Source organism: Haemorhous mexicanus, chromosome Z (assembly GCF_027477595.1).
Source record: "Haemorhous mexicanus isolate bHaeMex1 chromosome Z, bHaeMex1.pri, whole genome shotgun sequence".
Taxonomy (NCBI): domain Eukaryota; kingdom Metazoa; phylum Chordata; class Aves; order Passeriformes; family Fringillidae; genus Haemorhous; species Haemorhous mexicanus.
Genome location: NC_082381.1, coordinates 37606885 through 37629742, shown reverse-complemented (window position 1 = coordinate 37629742; position 22858 = coordinate 37606885). Strand labels below are relative to the sequence as shown.

Here is a 22858-nt window from a genome sequence, read left to right as displayed (position 1 = left end):
TTGAGTGAAACTTCTTTTGCCCTCCCCACAAAGCAAGCTTCCTCACCCTCTTCCCATACACATCTACACAAAGACAAGGATATGCATTTACGAAGTCACATATGAATGTCAAGGAAAACTAAATTATCTATTACATGCTTCTGCTTTTCCCAGCCACAAGTTACTCTCATTGTTTCATGCAGGATGTCTGAATTATCCAAAATACTCAGGGTGACTCAAGGCGCTGGGAGCATCCCTTTGTGCTGTCTGGTTCAGGTGACCTCAGAAGGGGGTTGGGAGGAGGGAAGCCTGGCAGAGATTGTACTGCTGCAGACAACAGATTCTGTCATAGGGTCAACTTTTTCACCAGGCTAGAAGAATGTTTCTCTACAGATTCAAAAGTTTGCTCATTTGGTGGTGGGAAATGAGTGCACCACTTCTTCTTGTGCCTTGAAAAACTTGGCATGTCAACCCTGTAATATGGTTCAATCTGACTGAGAGGATGAAAAAAATAACTCCTTTCCTAATACATTAATGACTTGCTCAGCAAGGACAATATTTACAAAACACTGTTTAAGTTTTCTAGAAAGAAGACTTGCAGAAAACACTTTAGATTGTATTGGGAGGGGTGGCAGGGGAAAGAAAGAGAAATAAGAAATGTACTTCCTGGTTTGCCTGACTAATTGTAGTCAGAAAGTTTGGTTTGATTCCCCATTTCTGATTGTTAAAGATTTGCAATTAATTTTTAAATAGTTAAAATTCCCATAGACTCACTGAGTGAGTTCATCTTCAAGGATCATGTGCAGAAAAAACAAATTCTAGCCTTTTAGATAAGCCCATCAGCATGAAACTTTGCTCAGCTGTGTTCTCCAAACTGCAAACTCAATTCCCTTTTGATTTTATATCACACTTTCATTCCACACATCTAGGTGTGAGACCAGAATCCAGGCACAAATACCAGCAGATATTTTGGTCCTGGATATTTGGTCCTGTCTCCTGGAGGGAGACAGATGTCATCCCCATCTCTGTGAGGCATCTTGCACCTTGGGATAAAGGGACTCCAATCTACATTGATGTAAAAACATTCTCCTTTCCCTTGTCCAGTCCTTAAAGTGTTCTCATAATGTAAAGTTTCTTAATGTGTTCCTACAGCATCCAATTTAACCCACCAAAACCACATGCCTTTGAGCACACATATTAAGTTAACTTATTGCTGCAACTGCCTGCAGTATAACCACCATCATATTAAAGCTGCAACAAAGATATTTTAGTAAAATGAAACACATCTATTTTCAGAAAAATACAAAAGCAAAAGCAAAAAAACCCAAAACCATGCTGGAGAAGGAAGAGAACAGAGAGAACAGAATTAGCATTAGCCTTTTCAATGTCTCTTTATTTTATAAAATATTGCACACAGGAGTTACACAGGTTGAGATAATGAGAAATGTACATCTCTGCTAGGGATGTCTTTCAAAGCCATCATTCATGAAGATATAACAAACAATCACAGAATAATAACTAGTATATTTCCTTGGGTAAATGAGACAAGACAGTTACGTTTAGCCCACAAAGTGTCTGAGAAGATCTGAGCCAAATTTGATCATGTTGTAAACAGCGTCCAATCAATTATGGAATTTATGCTTATAAAAGTGCATTTTAAATGTAACTGTCAAATGAAGGCACAGGAACATGAAAGGATGTCTGTGTTGTTGCATTGGTCAGATCTCACAATATGTCACTGAGGATAAAGATGTATATGTGCTGCGAGTGCTCAGGGCAGTACACTTGCAAAGGGAATGGGTACATCAAATGTGCTGCAAATCCTTTTCTTGGGGTTCTCATCCAATGCCACAGATTGCTGGCTCCCTCTGCTCTCAGTGTGGATGGGAACCAAAGCACCAAAAAGGTTCATCTTAAACTCATGTTAGTATGGTCCCTGCACAAGGGTGACATGCAAATTCATGAAGCATTCCATATTTTTTGGGCCAGTATGGACAGATCTAAATGTAGAAAAGTGCTCTACCTTGCAGCACACAAATGTTCTAAAATGAACACAAAAATGTTCATTTTTGATTCATCCTCTTTCTCCACGTGAATTATAAATCCAAACTAGAAAAGCAAAATATTTTTGCTTCCAAGCAATTTTTTTGAGGAACAAACTTTTCTTACTCTTCTACTCTCTCATAATCCCTTTGTTTACTCCCATTCAAAAAAAATTTATGTTACATGATAATTGTACAGAAAATCTAGAAGAATCTGGCATAGCACACTGTGTATTATAGAATGAAGACTTCAGAATCTTAAACATAAGGAGGAGAAAAACCATCTGTGAAAGGAGGCATGTCATGAAAGCAGCCAACCTCCAGCTCCTAGCAAGCTGAAAAGCATACAGCAGAAGGAATCAGTAAAATCCAGCTACACATTAAGGCAGCAGAAGTCCTGCTACAATTTAATCCTCAAAGTACAACACTGTCTAGGTGCTAAGCCTTCCTGCTGGATCAGTACGCAGAAGAGATTACCATCCCTGGAGAACATGCTGCTGAGAGCTTCTCTGAGTATGTCTTCAAATGATCTCTTTCCTCTTGCAAGAAAGGAAGCCTTTCCCCTCCTGACCTGCAGACACTGACTACCTCACATGTCAGTAAGTGCTTATAATGCAGAGACTGGAATGCTGAATGAGGAAGAACAAATTTTCCACTGTTATCCTAAATAGGGGGCCAGTGAGACAAGCGTTTGGGCTAGGAAAATGAGATGAAAAGGACTACACTTCCAAGTTTATGGGAGTCTTTCTTTCACAAAGAAAGCAAGTGAAAATTCCTAGCATGTGACATTACAGGCAGCTAACATGAAGAAAACTGGTTTTGAAATCATGTTCCTGGGGGAATGGGGGAATGAACAACTGAAGGCAGCACTGGGATCCTAGAAGGCAGAAAGGCAGACTGTCCTCCAGAATGTAAATGGGTGTGTTTGTTTACATTTAGCACATGGTGCAGATTTTGCACCTGTTACTGCACGCTTTGCTTAGCATAAGAATCATTTCAGCTTCAGAGGAGGTGCTGGGTACCTGGACCTACACCACTACTCACACACAGCTTCTGACCCTCTCTAAAGCTTTTCACCCTCTCTAAGGAGGGTGAAAAAATGCCTGATGCCTTGAGCACTCCAAGGAACTTGAATGTATCCCCTCCCTTACAGAGATGATGTAAGTCCTGGGCCGTGGATTTGGACTCAGTTCAGCATCACCCCCATCCTTCCAGGTCTGCCTCCTCAGAACAGGGAAGACGGACAGGGAAGATATTTGTTAGGATAGAACCTAACAAATTCAACCATGCACACTGCGAGGTGGTCATAATGCAATAACAGGAGCTATAGAGAAACTCCAGTATAATTTTTTATTGAAATTGAGGGCTTTGGGATTTTCAAAGGCATTTGTCTTTAGCATCCAAACCTCAGTAAAGTGTTGTGTGATAGCAGCATGATGGTAGGACTGAATCACAGAATCACAGAATATGAGGCTGGAAGAGACTGCTAAATGAGTAAGACAGCACTGGCCATTTTGTGCTCACTGTGCAGGCACCATTTTAGCACTCAACATTTTGCAGCCCAGACCTCTTCTCTTGCCATTGTCCTTGGCAATTGCAAGCTCTTTGCTCCAATTGAAGGTGACACCAGCGGCCTGAAAACATTAAACCATGCTGTTATGGCTGCAATCAGAACAAACTATGGTTATATGACAAAAACCCAACAAAACCAGCAAAATAAAAACCCAAACAAAGAGGAGAGCAGCAGAAGAAACTATAATCTTTCCAGTTCTGTTCTTTATAATGGTTCACAGACCTTTTCAAGCTTACGTTTTAGAAACCATAGATAGCTGCTCTCCGCTGCTGCTTTCTGGGTAGGCTAAACCAGTGTGTCCAAGTTACAGAAGCCACACTAAAACACTCATTCATTTGCACTCCTGCTCTATAGTCATAATGCACATCTCTGCCTCAGGCTACATTCTGTATCAGCAATGGGGCTCTGGGACAACTGCTCCTCACTCCACAAGGAGCTAAAAGAATTCACCTGTCACCTGAGGAATAAAATTTACTCTGGCACTGAAGTATCCATTACAATTTGGATAATTTTTAGCAGAGAAACATTTGGTGTTTGGAGATGGGCTGCAGGCTGTCTGTAACTGAGGCAGTCTCATCTTTGCCCTGCAGATGGACAGTTTGCAATTTTTCTTGTGTGCACCCATTTTCTTCACCTTCTCCTAACTAAGGATGTCTCTGAAGGACACTGGTGGCAGACATCCACCTTCCTTACTTCTCTGTCTCTAAACCACAGCACAAAGGTGGCCAGCAAATATTGCAGTTGGACTTAGGAGAGTCAGTCAGGAAAGAAAACCAGAAACAGGAGGCAAAGATTGTAAAGGAAAAGGAAATAAGCAATTAATACAACCTGCCATGCTGCTGCAAGAGGGGATGCATTTCTTCCTGCTTTCAGCATGGTGAGGACCAGGCAGTGGCAGATCAATACACCATGGATGCCTACGAGGTGCAGCACCAGGCCTTTGGGATGAATTTCTCCAACAGCACCAAATGCCTTTGTTTCTTCAGGGGAAGGTAGGTAAGATATGTTGCAATGCTTCGGGAAAGGTTTTAGATGAGACTTTAACATCAAGTGAATGTGACTCTGGACTTCCCACAGTGGAAAATGGAAAGTGTCATGCTTGACAGGAGTTTGCCTGTCTCTGTAACAGAAGATGCAGGTGGCTGCCAGTGGCTCCAGCAGGCTCCTGTTTTGACAGCGTTATTGTAATGTGAGAGAGTGAAAGCTAAAAGGAAGACGAAAGTGGCCTATGGCTTCAGAAACATCCTTTTTCTGCAAAAAGGACTGAGTATGCAAAAACAAAATAGTAAACACTACGCAAAATAACAAACAGTATCCCCAAAAGAAGATTGAACTCTGCAACCTTTTTTTTTTTAAATAATACTAGAAAATGTAAGAGAAAGAGGGAAAAAATGTAAAAGCCAAGAGTGTAAATGCAGAAGGGCATGGTGGGATCTGGGAAGGAAGGAAGGAAACAGTGCTTAGGAAGAAACATTAGTTCGCCTTCTCTGGGCAACTTTGTTCTCCTGGAAATGCTAAATATAAGTACTGAGTTAGCATGACCAGCACTCTCACCAACCTGAGAAGTCCTGTCTTGGTGGCTAAAGGTAAGCCCTGTTGTTTGGGGGGTACAGTCCTGCTCAAGGAGGGGCAAAAAGGGGTTCAGTCTGTGTTTTTTGTTTGGCAGTGGAACAAGCTGTTTCTCCTCCCTGAGTAGGACACTGTGTGAAGCCACCATCACTCAGGAGCTCATGGGCTGGTCCAAGTCACTCGAAATAGGTGGGCACAGGAGACAAGGAAGGAACTGTATCCCTCAGACAGACATGTTGGCCACAGCCCTCTCATACATGCGCTCCAAGATGCGGTGGATGCTGGCAAAGCTGGGCCGGTCGGCTGGCAACTTGCTCCAGCACAGGCGCATCAGGTTGTAGAGCTCCAGAGGACAATTGTCTGGGCAGGAAAGGACATTCCCATCCCTCACGTAGTAGATGACCTCTTCGTGAGCCATCCCATAGTAAGGCTGCATGCCATAGGAGAAGATCTCCCACAGCACCACCCCATAGGCCCACACATCCGACTCTGTGGTGTAGCGGTTGTAGAAAATGGACTCAGGGGGCATCCAGCGGATGGGGATGGCATCGTTCTCGTTTGCTTTGTAATAGTCAGCTGAATACATGTTCCTTGAGAGACCGAAATCTGCAATTTTCACCACCATGTTCTCCCCCACCAAGCAGTTTCTGGTGGCCAAATCCCGGTGCACAAACTTGCGCTCGGAGAGGTATGCCATGCCAGCAGCGACCTGCTTGGCAATGCAGAGCTGGCTGGTGCAGCAGAGCGCCAGGGGGTTCGGGAGGCGCAGCCTGGTGTCCAGGCTGCCCTGCGCCAGGCTGCACAGGTTGCGGGGCGAGCGGTCGCGCAGGTACTCGTTCAGATCCCCGTAGGCCATGTACTCGAACAGCAGGCACATCGGCTTCCCAACTGCACACACGCCTGGCAGAAGACAGACCACACGGGTCATTCGTGTAGCAAAGAGAGTTCTGCCGGGCAAAAGCCAAAAAGCACAAAAATGCTTACACAAGAGGGAGGCTTTCAACAATGCAGAGGGAGAGGTGACCATGCAAATACCATCCACTTTGCATGCATCCACCATGCGTGCCTCTTTTCAAGCTCCTCCATCAGGGATCTAATCCCTGTGGGTGATGCTAACAAGTCATGCACATGCCTGCATGCACAATTTTTCTTGACATCCTGGGTAAAACTCATAGTTTCGGAGCTATGTTTAGTGAAGAGCTAATCCTGCTTAAGTTAGCGTTAACTAAAGTATTGCCTCTTCCCAGGTGCAACTGCAAGGACTTTCAGGAAGTAACCTTTAAAGTTCTTATCATGTTATTTTTTAATTCTTTTATTTCTTGTGATAGTCGTATTACAACAATAATATTGTTGAAGGGGTGATACATATGCAGGAAGACTTCAAAAGTATTCACAAGGGGCATGTTCAAGGGTTCAGTGGAACTCTTGAATTGCAAGGAAACTCCCACCCTTATGGATTTTTCTTTTTTTTAAACAATTCATGGAAAAAAAAGTTGGTTGAGGAATTACTTTTGGCATGACAGATACTCAAAAATGAAAGAAAGACAAATCAAAAGCAGACAGCAGAAAGGAGACATTTGCCATGTCTGTTAGATGTAGAATGCAGTCCCACTGAAGGGCACATGCTTGGCACTTTATCAGCTTTATTGGTGAGCCAGCACTAACCACTCTTCCATCAGCCTTACTGATCATACAGAGATATAGCAATATTTGTGCACCTATCATTAAACTGCTAACCAGCAAAGGTCAACATTTAAAATGCATGTGTTTTACTTTCTTAGGGCCATCATTTAGCAATTGGTGATGCAACTTATTGTGAAATCTGAAATTCTGGTTGGTGACCTAATATTTGCCTCTTTGAGGAAAAACAAATGGCTGTTCCCAGTCTGATGACATCAGGATCTGACAAGCATGACAAGTGTATGTGAGAGATTTATCATCTAAGCTGTTTTCAACAATGTGGCTATTTCTCCACAGCCTAGTGATGTGGTACTAGTTTGTGCCTGTAACTTTGTCCTTTTCTGGCCTAAAATGTGTTAACAATAAACACAAAGTTTAGTCCAGTTTAGTGCTTTTCCTGCTTTTCTTTTCTGTAGCCAAAGTACCTGTATCAACCAAGCTTTCCCAAAACTGTGGTTTACCCATTTAAAATGTTCTGGACATTCCTACTGAAATAAATTAAGATCTCAAATGCCCCTGTTCATAAGAATCAGATCTGCATGCAACTTAGAGCAGGACTTCCAGATAAAGGTGGCCAGCAGCATCTACTTCAGAAAAAAAAAATTACAGTCTTCTAAAAGAATATTTTTGTCAGCAGCTTTCTTCTCAGACAGTGCCTTATTAGCCAAGCTTCAGAAAAAAATCCAACAAAGAAGGATGTCTTTTCAGATGAGAATGGAAGGAAAGGAAGCTACTGTTTTTGTGGCTGGCTTTTTTTTGTTCATTAAATTTTGGGGTTTTTAATGCTATTAAGTGTTCAGACATCACAATAGTAAGTGGGACCTACAAAACTAACAGTACTTGTGCTATTTCTTTTCAGTACCCACAAAATAAATCACAGTTCCTGGAAGTTCACATCTTCCCTGTGAGACATCTGGGTCAATGTTATTAGACTGGAAATAGAGTTAGGCAGCAAGACGGCCAGCAGTATACTCAGTGCAGCATGAGGAGGCTTTGATGTGGTGCACCATCTTGTTAAAGCAACAGGATGCCTCTCTGAGATACCTAAGAGCTTGACAATATTCGGATTGTCAAACTCTGCCATGAGAGCTGCTTCCCTCTGAAAGTCAGCCTGCATGTCTGCAGATGCTTCCTCCTTCAGCATTTTCACTGCTACCATGGTGAAAGGTTCGTATGGCAGCAGCCCTGGGGCCCTGCAAGGAGAGGTAAGAGAGGAAACCATCAGTGATGAACACATGCCTACTAAGTATAGGTTCTGTTTCTGATGCAAAAGGAGAAGCTGACCAAAAACAAAAAAAAGGTGGAAGGCCCCAGAACCAACAGAAGGAACCTTAAAGCCCAGTTTCATCTCTTGGGACTGCAATATGCATTCCATATTATAGAGGTGTTTCATTTGGTTCAAGTACAGGTAGGACTAAAGTCAATATAGCTTTTTTTATCACGGGGCTTGCTGCTAACAGACTTATTACCAAGTCTGGTAAAGACATAAATAACAGGTTGGTAAGAAGCAACTGCATCCTAGGCTGGAGACCACATGATAAACTTAATGGAGGACAGGATGGACCCTTCAGTCCAAATAATTCACTTTTGGGGTGTAACAGTGAAGTTAAAAATAAACCTATTGTATTCCCTTGGTTTTGTAAGGAAAATAGCCTTTTGTTACTGTTCTCTGTGTATGTATGTGTGGCATACATATGTACCTTTAACAAGTTATAAAACCATTTGCTAATTTCAGCTGGATTTAATGTGCTGTAACTGAGGTCTAGAAAAGAGTTAATATTCCTGCAAGATTTGTGGAAACACATGACAGGACAGAAGGGACAAAGCAAACCTGTGCCTTGTCTGAAGAACAAGTTAATGTGTAAATACACACATTTTGATACTTGTGAATCTTCAACTCAAGCTTATGCACACAAATCTTTAGGCAGCAGAATCCTGACTTTGAGCAACAAACTTGTTTTCTTATCCACAGGTCCCTGCACCCTCAACAACTTGAATTAGACGGGCTTGCCAAAGATTTAGGGGTAGCTGTTGCTGGAGAAGAGTAACTTTCCACTCTTCAAACATGCACCAAACCTCAGGCGTACATTTTGTTTCCTGAACAAATTCTTCCCAGGGGCCTTGCAGCTAAAACACATTCCATACAGGTAGCCAGCCAGAGCCCATGGGGAGTGGTGCCCATCTATGTGTCATGTTGCTACACCAGCCTGACTGCCCTCCCTCTGCCTGAATGCCAGGTTATTTTATTGCTCAGCAGCACCTAGAGGAGACTCCAATTTCCAAGCACACTTCCAGCTTCCTTGTCTTCTACTTCAGACACATGGCAGTTGCAATGGCTGCACTTGGATGCTGTAAATGTCAAATGTCACTGGATGGCAGGGTGTCCATCAAGAAAGGAATCAGAGGTGGCGAGATCACAGCTGAGACACTCAGGCAAGGAGGGCTGGCATGCCAGAGCAGAGGATCAGACCCCACGCTTGTCTGCTACTGCCTCCATTGCAACACAACGTCTTCCTCCTTTTCCCCCGTGCTGGCAGCAGTTCCCTGCCTAGCTGTTCCCTGTAGGAGGGGAGGAGTACAAGCACCTACCACCTGCTGTCAATTCTCAGCACTAGAGCCAGCAGCAGCAGCCTGAACAAAGCAGAAGGGGATTTAAAAGTAAAAATAGGAGGGCTTTATGTCTTCCAAATAGTCTCAGAGATTGCCTCTCATCTCTGACTAGCAGACCCAGCACAGTGCCAGAACAGGGGTGGACAGAGCTCAGTCCTGCCTGCTTTGGAGACAGAAACTCACCCCAGGCTGATGTACAACCAACCACCCAATTTCACTGAATTTTCTAATGTAAACTAACCTAAATGTAACCAAGTGAGGTTGAGCTGCACAATGCCTTTTAAGTGGCCCTCAGGCAAAAGCCAGAAATTTCAACTTTGGTAGCTCATGGTGATGCAGTACAGTTCTTAGCAGACCTCAGAAACTCACATTGCTCTGCACAGAGGCAGGGGCTGTCTGAAGTCTTGGCAGACAGCTATCAAATTTGACCCATTTCATGCCCTAAAGACAGTCTCTGCCAAATGATAGGGGCACATCTGAAGGGTAGCAGGGGGAAAGAGCTGCCTCTGAACCTGGAGAATTTAGGTGGAGGGCCAGAAGGGAGAGTGGTTTTTGAAAAACAGGTTCATTCTCTCCTGGAACTGGGAAGCATCAAAAGAAATTACCTTAGGTAATCTTTCTTGCAATTAATGAAAAGCTGAGGAGAAATTTACACTGTTCCTGCACAGGGTGGACAGCCACAGTCCTTTGCCCGCTTCACCACCAATGGATTTGCGCACCAGAGGCATTAATTGGCATTAAAGTGCATGCTGTTCAAAGAACTAACCAGCTAGGAATTTCATTCTGAGCCTATCTAGAGGATGTCTGACTTAAGTTCCTAGTCAGGTCTTCTTTCCCAAGCAGTAACAATGCAAAAACATGAGGAGCAGTCTGAGCCTGTATTTCAGACCATGTCCTATCCCCATCTTGCTCACCGGGACAGTTGGGTAGCTTCTCTTAGATGATTAAATAATGTAATTAATGTCTACTGAGTCTGGTGTGAACTTACTTTTACCTTATTCTTTGGTTAAGTTAATATGTGAGCAGGAGACTGCTCTGAATCAGCTGGAGCTGCTTTTTGAGGGGGAAGGAAAGGCTGGGGTTTTTTAAGTAATTTACACCCACACTATATTTCAGCTATATATGAGACAGCAGGTCAAAGAAATACCCTTTGCAGATGGAGAGAACATGATGAGACTTCTATCAAGAAACTCTGACCTTAGGAACAGCCTTGTGCCTAAGGAGGGACAACAAGTTGTGCATTTTAGTGTAGGTCTCCCAGCCTACTAGCAAAAACTCCATACCGGCCTACTAGCAAAGACTCAACATCCAGGCTTTTAGGCAATCCTGCAGGCTTTGCCTGGACCACACAGCTCCAGCTCTGGAAGAAAACTGGCATGCTAGTCTGCACTGAACTGCACAGAGCTAGTGCTCTGGTGGCTTGTGGGGCCAGCGTGGTTCTCCCAGGAGGAGAATCAGCCACAAAGACCTAGCTGGGACAGACCTGAGCCTGGTCCTGAATTTTTTTTAAGCATGGTTACTTCCTTATCCTTCCAAGTGTGAAGCTGTTCCTGGTGAAGACAGTAGCCTTTCAGGAGAAGCAAGTAAATGATAGCTAGACACTTCCTGTCCTAACATGTTGCTTGACCCAGGAGTGAGTAAACACTGAATCAGGACTCACAGCAGCCAACTGGCAAAGGCATCGCTGGCACTGAGTGCAGAGCTGTGTTTACAGAAGAGAGAGAAACATGAGAGCAGGAGAAGTAAGAGGATTGCTAAACTTAGCTCGAGATGTCCATTTAACACATGCAGGAAAGTACATTTTATCCTTCTGAGATGGGAAGGCAGTAATTTGGGTTTTGATAGTTTCAGTAACCTGGATGGACACACAGGTTGTATTGGTGGATCAGCCATCTGCACTGATCTGCCAGCAGTGCACAGAAGTGCCCATATCTTATTATAAGGAATTCTAAAGACTTGGATGCATTTTTGATAGAGATGGTAATAAAAAAGGAGGTCTCTAAGAAGCAATATTTCTGTGGCTCCTTCCCTGAGCCACAGAGAGCAAGCATATCTCAGGATGTGATACTTCTCACTTTGCAAATGCTAGTTGAGATGTAATACTTTATTTTTTTTTCCCTGTGTCTTTTTCTCTCAGTTTCCATTGACAAAAGGAATAACAAAAAGGCTTAATTCAAAGAAATCGCAGTGCTGAAGTGGATGAAATCCACATAAAAGGTCTTTACACCACTTTGGCACTTGCTTAACTAGAACTTTAGTGACATTTGAATGCCCTTTGAGAAGTCTTTCTTGATAACCATGAAAGTCATTTTGAGGTCAGCAAGGTCTGTGCAGGACTCAGGTTGTATTAAAGCTCCCAGAGCAGGGCCAAAGCAGCACTTGGGAAGAATGTCTGCCCTGCTCACACACAAGTGAAGACTCCTGCAGCATGAGCAGGAAGGTGATGCACCCTCAGGGCACCCTGAGCACTGCATTGAGGCTGGGACAAGAGGTGCCCTGCACCCCTGCTGTGCAGTACCCCAAGCACAGCTGTTGTGCAGTTTCCATAGCTGTGTTCCTGTTTCAAGCTCAGATGTGTTTGGCCATCCAGGCTAACAGCTCATCACAGGCCAAGCATCTGTGACAACCCCACTGTGCACCCTTTGAATTTTGTTATTTTTAGTTCTCTGTGTAATAAAGAAAAGTATGCTTGCTTTTCTTCCATTAGAAATAATTTATCTATTCATTAGGGAAAAAAAAAAATCCATCAGAGTTGTTGAAACTGTTTCCCAGCTGTAACATGTCTAACCTGTACAGAACTCATTTTCTAGCAGGAACATCAACAGCTTAACTATAAACATTAAAAATACTTGCATTATGACTGCTTTTTGCAAGGATAGCCCTTTGCTTTGGCAGTCAACAGAAGCATCTTACCAAGCAGATCTTGGCCCATGGTGGGGCTGTGATCCTTCCCTGGGTTTTTGTGAGATCATCATACACTACCCTACAGCTACAAAATCATCCATTCCTCATACTTGTTAACTGCAAAGGATAAAGATTACTGCCCTGACTAAGCAGGGAACTATGCAGCCTGTACACTTTCTTCTAGGAATTTGGGCATAGGACTTTAGGAGGAAACTATTATTGTCCAGATTATCTTGAAGAAATTATGGATTCTGTCAAGAAAAACTAGATATCTTCCATTGTCCTCATTTTTGCGGTTGTCAATTAAACATTTTTCACATTTGTAAAAGTGCACAATCTCACCTTCCATACTATCTCAGAAAAGTGCACATTCTCACCTCTTATATTGTCAGAACTGGGCTGTTGTCTAATATCTTAGGTTTAAAACAGGTAACAGTGGCTGCAAATTCCAAAAATAAAAAGTGAGAAACTAACTAAAGGGGACACTATAGAAGTCTAGAGAGAAGGGAATTTATGTGTGTTACTCAAACACTGATATCCAGATAGCCATGGAGCCAACCAAGAATTGTTATGGCAGGAGAATGGGGCCATAGAGATGTAGGGCAACATTTTTCTGAGACAAGTGTCCTTGTTCTGGCTCCTGGAGATAAGCACAACACCACCATCAGAGGTGTAGGAATGAGGCTAGAAGTAGGTGGGAATGGTCTGCAAGGGGGGATCAAGAGCACCCAAGACTCCAAGCCCTTAAATCATTTCCAGAAAGGTCTGGAAGAAAGGGCTGCCCATGATAACTCACTTTGCATAAAAAGTGAGGAAATTAGCTGCAGGGCACAGAAATTTTACTATAAAAAGGTACCCCCACAAAGCCTAGACACACATGTGCCCCAGGACCATAAACTTTCTGTCAGCTGAATTGGTGGAGCCAGGACCACTGATCTCTTTTTTTTTCCTTGCTTCTTTTCTTTCTCTCCTTCTGTCTTTAATCCATCTTTTTGTCTCCCTTCTTTTCGCACTACCCCTTTATTCAAAACCCACTGCCCTGTGTTTATATAGGAGGTCGGGGACAATAAAAGAGCTATTTCCATGGAAGGCATGTAATTTACTAATAAAAATTTGTACACTTTTGCAGATACTCTGGCTTTTGCCATTCCTTTCGCCCACAAGCATCCACAAATCTCAGGTGATCATTTTCCATTAAGGGTGGGACACTGCAGACACATAACAATACACCCATCCCCCCTCTGCCCGCCCCCACTGACCGATATAGGAAGGGTTTTTAGGGGATTTTTGGTTTGGTTTTGCCAAATCAAAAATTTTGTAGAATCAAATTGAAAATCAGTTTGGACTGAACTGTAGCAGGATGCAATGAGTTTTGTGATAATTACACAGGTCAGTACTGGTGTCATAATGGAGATTATCACACACTGACAATTCATAAGTACTGGGAAATGCAAGAACTTCAAAATAGGTCACATATTACAGGCAGTACTTTTGGCAAAATTTACCTGAACTTCTCCACCAGACTTTAGTGTGCGAGTAAGGCATTTCATCTACTAGGAAGTAGAAAAGAGTAATTTGTGGCAAAAGTTTAACAAATATTGACAGATAGCAGTGGACAACAAAAACAATTATTCAAACCTGAGTGTTGTATACCATTTGGTACATATGCATTTGAGTGGATGGATGGATGGATGGATGGATGGATGGATGGATGGATGGATGGATGGATGGATGGATGGATGATTTCCAGTGCTGATTTTTCACAAGTACCTTCAGATAAAGAAGACTCACAAAGAGACTGCTTACCTGGCTTGGAAGACTCTCCCAAATGCTCCCTCCCCAATATCTCTCACATATTCAATATTGTTCCTGGGATACTCCAGGCTAAGCAATTTTGGATTGAGGAGAAGAGGCATGCGCTGGTACATTGGGTTGGGGTGCAGCCGGTCCAGGAGCAGTTCAGAGGGCAGAGTGGTGAGAGTTGGTGTCTCCGACTCTCTAAAACAATGGAGAGATTTTTGGTCAGTGTGTGCACAGCCCTCAATCAGGAGATAACTAGCTTTATCTCCTCCCGAGCTTTTTTATTTCAGGATGAAAAAGGAAGGTGCTGTAGGGCTACTGAAGGAACCTTGCAGCAAGGTGTCCATGTCCCTAGTCACCACCTTCTGCTCTGGCACAGGAGTTCAACAGAACTAACCCTCGGCTGCCACAGGCAAAGGCAGGGCTGCTGTCCCTTACAGGTGTCCACAGAACTTTTCTCTCAGGAACAAGAAAGTCCTTTTTCCAAAGCAGCAGTTCTTGCACTGAATTAAGTTCCAACATTACCTTTTTTTGGTTTTCCACTGTTTTCGTCTACGGCAGCAAACCAGGGTGAGAATGCCAAAGATCATGACAAGAGCAAAGCTGGAGATGATCGAGATGATAACAGTCATGGAATATGTAGGGGAAAATGGAGGAGGAGGGGGAAGATTTAGAGTCTCTCCATTTGGTTTTCTTGTTCCCAGGGGTAACAATGCTGTAATGCAAATAAAATCAGAGGGTTATGCCTCTGCTAGTTTATAGAACTTTCTCTAAGAGGAATTTACAGAGCTAGCCTGTCACCCTGGGAATTACTGACATTACAGATACAGCCCTATGACCACATGAGAGGATCTCTCTAGGGAAACTTGGTTTGCAGGAAGCAAAACCCATTTGTGCTTGCCACATGTGAAAATACAAGATCTGGTACGACCAATATATAGCTCCCATTAGGCTGGGAGCACAGTTTTGGTATAGAATATTTGCACGAGTTACAAATGGGAGGTCACATCTGATAGACTCAACAGTATTCAAATATAGTAATGTCTGCAGTGGGAAAGATCAATGGTGCACAATGTGAACCACAATGTATCATGTGTCCTAAAAGGAATCTGCAGGGAGGAGTGTAAGACCAAGTAAGTACAGACTGATACTTTCCCAAAATATCCTCTTACCCCCAACAGTTTGCATCTCAGTGTCTTTATGGGGCAAATGTGGAAAACTAGTTTAAAGCACACTTGGCTGAATTATTAGGGGAAAAAATCACATAACTACCTGTGGAGTAGTTTCTGAGATATTCTAGAAAATGCTGTTCTCTGCATGCGGTGTTTGAGAAGAGAAAGAAATTTAAACTCTTCTTCTTCTTCTTCTTCTTAATTGCCAGCTAAACTAAAAATTACTTGTGTTCACTTATGTCCATAGAAACACTGTTCCCTGTGCAGGAAGTTCCCAAATGCAGTCTTATTTCTGAGCTCTGAAATCCAGAAACTGGGAATCTTGGATGAAATATTTTTCTAAAATTTGTCTGGTTTGAACAAGAAATTACAGGAATACTTAGCTTCTGCATCAAAAACCAAAGACGTTTCCATCTTTTTTGGGCTTATTTTTAGTTTAAATTGTGGATGGGGGGGGCTGGTATTACTGAAAAAAAAATCACCCTAAACTAAACTTTGGAAAACAGCCTGAAGCCCTACCTTCTAAACAGTGTGACAAGTCAATTTTTCAGGATGCCACAGGACATTTCACTTCATATTTGGCATTTATGTAACCTAGGGCAAGGTGCTTTATTCATCTGTCTTCATTTTCCCCTCTTCATGGGGCACTTTAAACCTTCTTGTTAAAGATGCTGAATGAATCCATGAGAAGACCCAGAACTAGCTGAATCCAGAAGACAGAACAGATCGGTGTACTCAGGATGCAAACACCTTGCATGGCCACAAAACAACCACAGTGGCAGAAATCATAAAGTGCAGTTGCCTACCATCTCCACAGGGAGACACGCTGCAGTATTCCCAGGTCACAGCTGGATCCTTTGTGTAGCACCAGGGACGCTCGTTCTCACCTCCTGGATTGCGGCAGTAATTCTCAGCATCAAACAGCTCTGGGAAAACCTGAGGAGTCCTCCTGTGCAAATGGGGAGCCTTGGGGAAAGAAACAAATTGTATTAGTATCTCAGCATAATTTTCCATGTTGTTATTATTAAAACAAAATGAAAAAAAACCACCAAAGGAGTGAAGCAAGACAGAGCCTTTGGTGAAACAGCATTTCAGTCACCTGAAGTGTTAGATGTGTTCATCTTGACACAGTAAAGAGAACTTGCAGATTAAAATATGACGAGATTATAAAATGAGCTCAAGAATGAAGGCAACTTGTTCCCCGCTCATCCCTTTCACTGAGACTGGGCTGCCTGACTCTGAGATACTCCTTGGAAAAGCACACCTCGAGCAGAGCTCTCCATTTGGTGGATCTCACACTGATGCTCACCTGATCACTCCACTTCTGACAGGGAATGCCAGATGCTGTGACATTGGCCGTGCCCTGGTAAAACTGGCCATTACCACTGTAGCAAGTCCCTGGGAGAGAAAAAAACTTGGGGTCAAGGCATTTCAGATCACATCCTGCAGCAGAGACTCACAAGCATAAAGTTCATGTTGTTACATGAGACCATGTGACAGCATCAGATGTGAAGCACACAGAAGGACTAGACAACACAGGAAGGATACGGCTTAGCCTCCTGTTTACTCTCCAATGGATTTTGCACTCAATACATAGGCAGAAATCTGGTAAAACTTCAAAGAGAGCACTGCAGCTCTCTCAGATTGAGAAGACAGGCCCTCTGCCTGTGACGGTTGAGCTGCAACTACGTAGTTCACAGTACATCATGCAGAAAGTGCAGGGCAGAGCCACACTGAACCCACCCAAGCCAAACCAAGGCAGAGAGCAAATCACGGCACTGGTTCCATGATTCACAGCCCGCATTCTTACTGGGGCACTAATAGGAAGACACTCATATTCCTCAGGTTGGTAGCACAGAGCTGGGATTCATAAAGTTGCCCTCCTCCTGCTTCAGTGCTTATCCTCTTTGATTATTTAGAAACAGCCTATGATTTTCAACATGCATGGAAACAATACCCTGAAATATGATGAAGTATGAACAATACCCTGAACTATGATCTAAGGAATGGTGTCTGTATAAAACAATGTTCTTTATAATGAAGATAGTGTAGTCACTGCATATACAGCTACAGAAAAATGAGGCAGAAAATCTTGAGATTTTACTGCAGGAATATGCATTAATGTCTTCACAGGACATATGTCCTCACATACACCTGTCCCCATAGGAGAGTTTAATGCATGCTGACATAATCTAGGAAGCAGAAAGACAGCAGAGGAGATGCAGCCTTACAGATTTCAATGCATACTAGCTAACCTCTAAACTCAGCTGAGCCGAGGCTAACATTGTAATAGATGGCATATGTTAGGGTCCACTGCATTGTTAGCCTTGGTAGAAAATTTAACAAACCAGAAAATTCTTTTGTCATAATTTTATTTTCTATTATGTTAATAATCTCGCAGCTGAGGAATAAAGAACAAGAAGAAACATGATGTGTTCTAAAATAATGACTTTTTTAAGCAAATACTTTTCATCTTCCTGAAAGCTTTGTGTAAGGGTTGACCCAAATTTGACACAAGGCTATCTGTCTTTGTGGGTTGTACTCTTTCTCATGTACAAGGATCATAGTCAACACACCATCATGACTATCTGCTGTTTTCTTCTTGCACTCAGGATTGCAGTTATAGATTGTGATAGACTCTTAGCTTACTGAGGCTTCAGCAGGTAGCAGACACTATACACCTGTGGGTAGACACACTGCCTTTGAAGGGTTAACTCCAGTCGAGAAGGATTGAGTTCATGTAGCCCTGAGGCATCTAAACACTTCAGTAGAGGAATGATCATGGACTTTATGGGAACATTTAAACCCATGACAAATGCAAAGTAAAATACTCTAAGGTGGATTTCTTTGGCTGATGCATAAATACCATTTATGACTCACATCTGCAATAAGATAGCAGCCTCACATGACCAGCACCTGTAGCTCTGCAGAGGTGTAACATCTTAATCAGAGGTGTTAAACTGTCCTGGAAGATACTTGTGTACCTGAGATGAGAATTTTACTTGTTTCACATTCAAAGACGAGGAAGGCAGTGCCTGAAACATACCTCGTGACACAGACAGTAATAAACAAGGAAAATATTTCGGCACAGATCTGAAATAAATGTCAGTGGGACACCTTAAAAGATGAATGTGGAAAGCTTTAGGGGCAAGAGCAATACTAAGAAAGAACCTCTGAATCCTTCATGCTCTGGAAATCCAGATTTTTCATAGACTGTCTTCCTACAATGAGGACAGAGGAATAATATAGCTGGTCCACCTGGACATTAATAAATAATTTGATAACAAGCTAGAAAACTGTTCAGTTCATGCTCAACAAACCCCTGTGCACATGATAGTGGATCTAAAGAGAAAAGAGGGGGTAATATTACTAAAATGTTACTGTTATATCTTCCTGATTCATGACTGAATATTGTACATTTGCGCAATGCCACCCTGGGAAAATGCTGTGGAAGCTGAACAGAAAAGTTCATGCATACACAATACACAGGGTACAGAGGATATATCTGAAACATCTGTGGGGAGACTGAAGACATCCCACAAATGCTTCTCTCATACACTGACATCACTCTCTTTTGGTTCTTCCACCAGGGCAGGGATGGCTGCACTTGCAGGCTGTAGGTACTGGCCCAGAGGATGCTGAAGCCCTCTTCTCCATGTCTGCATCACCAGGCCCCTAGGTCTTGGGTAGTCAGGTGAAGCCAAGATCCTTCCATGAAAGAATATTCCCCCAAATTCTTAATTTCCTTTTTTTTTTCCACTCTGCCTCTCTCTCCATGCATAAGGTGTGTGCCACTGCGAAATCTGCAAACCTCACCTGCTTAGATGCATGGCAGGAGAGAGATTCCTCCTTTTCCCAGTGAGTCAAGTTCAGTGGCTGAGCTTGAAACTGCAATTGCACATGAGTGGAAGAGTTGGATGTGCATGCTTCAGACATGACCAGCAGCACGGGGCAGCCTGACAGAAGTCAAAGCAGCACTGCAAGGGAGGTCTGGGTCTCACCACTGGTCATGGGAGGCTCATACAAGAAACAGCCAGACTTCAGAGGTGATTTGAGGAGAGTGCTGGGAGCTTAAGGTCTTGCAAGGCCAGCCCCTCATAGGTATGCATGTTGTTAACATACAAGGCTGGAACAGCCTCAGAATCAGAAATCCAAATATGGGTAAAGGGGAATGATAGGCAATGGGTAGAAAAGGAAACAGCTGGAGGGAAGGGTACCATCTAAAACAACCATGCCTCTCTCATAAAAAGTTACCAGCCCATGGTCTCCCCAACCTCCAAAGAGCTGGAAATGTGTTTCTCCATGCCTTGGAATTGGAAACCCAGATATTCCTCAGTAATAATCTAAATTCAGCCAGCCAGGACCAGCAGAAAACACAAAAAATATGTGCAAATGGCAGCTTCAATAAAGAATATCATGTCCATCTCTAGAAACATAAAGTCTGGAGCAGTCTACTTACTGGTTATGTTCTCCTTCTTAAAATCTGTAAAAGACAAGACAAGATGTAAGGAGGGATTGTCCAGGATGCAATATCACCAGATCCTCACTTAGAAGCACGTTACAAGAAAAAGTTCCCTCTCTAGCAGTACTTGAACAGCTTGCTCCTTTGCAAAGGCACCTGAGTGGCAATTTTCTTATCATTAGGACTGTTTTTTTGAGATTGTTATGATCTTCTCAATAAAGATCCAGGCTGTATTTACTTGAGGGATTTTCCCCACACCCCAGTTGCACTAGAGAGGCAAACAGCTAAAGCAGCTGTCACAATTCCATGCACAGGTGCTGACAGGACAGTACCCACCATCAGCTTTTACTTTAGTTGTAAATTATGGATCGTACCCTTTCCCTCCCCCTCACCAAGAACACAGCTCTCTGGACAATCAGCAGCATGTGCCACCTTACCAAAGAAAGGGATGCGGGTGCAGGAGCTGGGATTCTGGTGCAGGCTGGGCAACCTGTTGCATTCAGGAAGAGTGAGCAGCATCAGCCCCGGCTTGTAAATCCCCTTCTGAGAGTTCTCCTCCATTGAGAGCCATTCCTTAAAGCAGTAGAGATCCTTTACAGCAAGGCAATTCTCTCTACATTGTTTTGCAAAAAACAGTGAAATACAGCTGTCAACGCCTTGAAAAAAAAAATGGCTGCACTTAGCAGTGATGTGCAGGGGTTATCAGGCTGACAGAAATCCAGTAAAGGGGTGACACTTCTCTAAAGCCAGTCTGTCCGGCTCATAAACCATAAAAGAAACTGTATGAAATCCAACAGCTTCCTTTAGGAAGCATACAAACCTACATTTTTAATGAAGCAGGGTTATGCTCAAAACACAACACACACCAAGATATGAGGAGTTAATTCCTATCTTTTGCTACAGATTTTTTTACACATTCTTCTAATAAATATCATAGAATCATAGAATGGTTTGTGTTGGAAGAGACATCAGAGATCATCTATTTCCAATTCTCTGCCATGGACAGGGGCAGCTTCCACTGGACGAGGTTGCTCAAAGCCCCATCCAACCTGGCCTTGGACACTTCCAGGGATGAGGCATACACAGCTTCGGTGGGCCGCCTGTGCCAGTGTCTCACTATCCTCACAGTAAATAATTTCTTCCAATTATTTAATCTAAACCTCTTTCAGTTTGATGACACTCCCCCCTATCCTGTCACTACATGCTCTTGTAAATAGTCTCCCTCTCATTTCTAGAGTTAGAATTTTCCAGTATATCCTAAAAATCTCACTTGGCTTATGTAAATTGTACAGTAGAAGTGTCATCTACTAAAAGCAAAAGGTTAGCTGCAATTCTTAGCCTTCTTATATTAAACATTTGCATATACCTTTAATCTCACTGAATAAAAAAAAAGAATTTTTAAATTGTCTCTACAGGCAACTTTAAATCCATTTTTTTCTCTGTAGATATCTGCAGATTGCCTGGTAAAAAAGTGACCTGTCTCCCACCTAAAGTGTTACCTCCATAACAATGTGGAACATTCACTGACAAGAAGTGCTTTGGATTTTTAAATGGGCCTTATGAGAGAAATTTTTTGTGGAGAATGGCAAGGTAGAAATACCTGCACTAGAAAGAAAAGGAAAAAAAAAAAAAAAGAAAACACACCATACTGGGAAGTTTGTGGATTTGTTATACTAGTGAATTTATCAGTGATTTGCTTATTTATGCAGCCATTCTTGAGAGCCTGGGTTACAAAATCAATTTTGAGGTTGTGCACAAAGATTTCTTTTGCACAGCTCAGCTGAAGTCTTTCCCAGATCCGCAACTTTTCCAACCATCACACAATGATGCAGAAAGAGAGATGTACTTCTGGGGTCTGTGGGGAAGGATTTAGCCAAATTCACCGCCTGGTGGGTTGATGCAACCTCCTTAATTATACCATGGTTTTGACAAGAGCAGATGGTCATGAGTGTCAGCAATGACTAACAACACTGCAAACCCTCTAAAGCACCTGAAGGAGGTCATTGAGAATTCTACTAGAGCAACAGCTTTTCTGCAACAGTAATGGATGGCCTCCAGTTCAGCAGGCTGAAGTCATCTATACCCAGATACTCTGTGCTTGGTTTTAGCCAGTCCGGGTTTATTCCTTCCTCTCTTCCATGGAAGGCAGAATGCAGCCAGATGGCAAATTTATCCTTTTCTATGTTAAACAACATGTGGAACAGGAATAACCTTGTGAAGTAAAGAAATACTTAGATAGGGAAAAGAGAAAAACTTGCATTTGAAGCACTGGCTGAGACTTGGGAGATCTGGATTGAATTAGCTCTGTTCATTCCTGGATCCTGGGCATCCTTGAATAAGGCCTCTTTTTCGCTGTTCAATTGCAAAACACAGAAGACCATTCTGCAATGCTGTCTGCTCCAGGGTTAAAGGAAGATTATCTGCACTCTGGAAGAATGGTAACACAGCCAGAGGGAGGGGTGGACAATCGCTTCTAGCTGGTTCATACCATTGTTGTAGCACCCAATGCTGCGCACGGAGATTTGCTGAGGTCACAGGCAAAGATTACTTCAGGTTATTATTAGAAATGTTATGTCATGTAAATGACAGATGGACAAAGAACAGTGAGACAGAAGACAGCAAGTGTGCCAGTGGTGTTTCTAGGGACCACAAGAGACTAGGTAAGAGGAGGTGGGGACGCACAGATCCAAATGAAGAGAGACTTTCCCCAACACATGACTGTTCCCTACGGCCCGACCACTTCCTATCAGCGGCGATTGAAACAGAAACTGGGGGTAGTTCTGCTACTGCAATAGCAGCCAGCAACAAGAGGCAGAAGTAATCAAGAACTATGAGATGAGACATCACTTTCCCTTAAGAACTCTCATTTTAATCAATTTGTATCTAAATTTACATTGAGTGGACTTTTCCCATGTGGTTTTCTTCTGTTTCATTTCATCTTGTTTTACCCCCGATTACTTCTATAAAAGTTTTGCTCAGCCTGTCAGTTGCTATTCTTGCTAGCTAGTTTCCAAACCAAATGAACATTAAAAACACAACATGGAAAGAGAAAAATTGGTGCAGAAAA

At 42.8% G+C, this 22858-nt stretch overlaps 1 protein-coding gene across 1 annotated transcript in view; it reads right to left on the bottom strand.

The window, feature by feature from the left end:
* Positions 1-1345: 1345 nt before the first annotated feature.
* Positions 1346-22858, bottom strand: part of MUSK (muscle associated receptor tyrosine kinase) — a 57494-nt gene continuing 35981 nt past the window's right edge. Inside the window, exons 10-17 of the mRNA XM_059836561.1 lie at positions 20229-20404; positions 19789-19812; positions 16639-16727; positions 16136-16295; positions 14683-14872; positions 14164-14355; positions 7888-8036; positions 1346-6063 (exon numbers count right to left, since the gene is read on the bottom strand). Coding sequence (XP_059692544.1) covers positions 5387-6063; positions 7888-8036; positions 14164-14355; positions 14683-14872; positions 16136-16295; positions 16639-16727; positions 19789-19812; positions 20229-20404 — 1657 coding nt within the window. The 3' untranslated portion in view covers positions 1346-5386. The remainder of the gene's footprint in view (positions 6064-7887; positions 8037-14163; positions 14356-14682; positions 14873-16135; positions 16296-16638; positions 16728-19788; positions 19813-20228; positions 20405-22858) is intronic.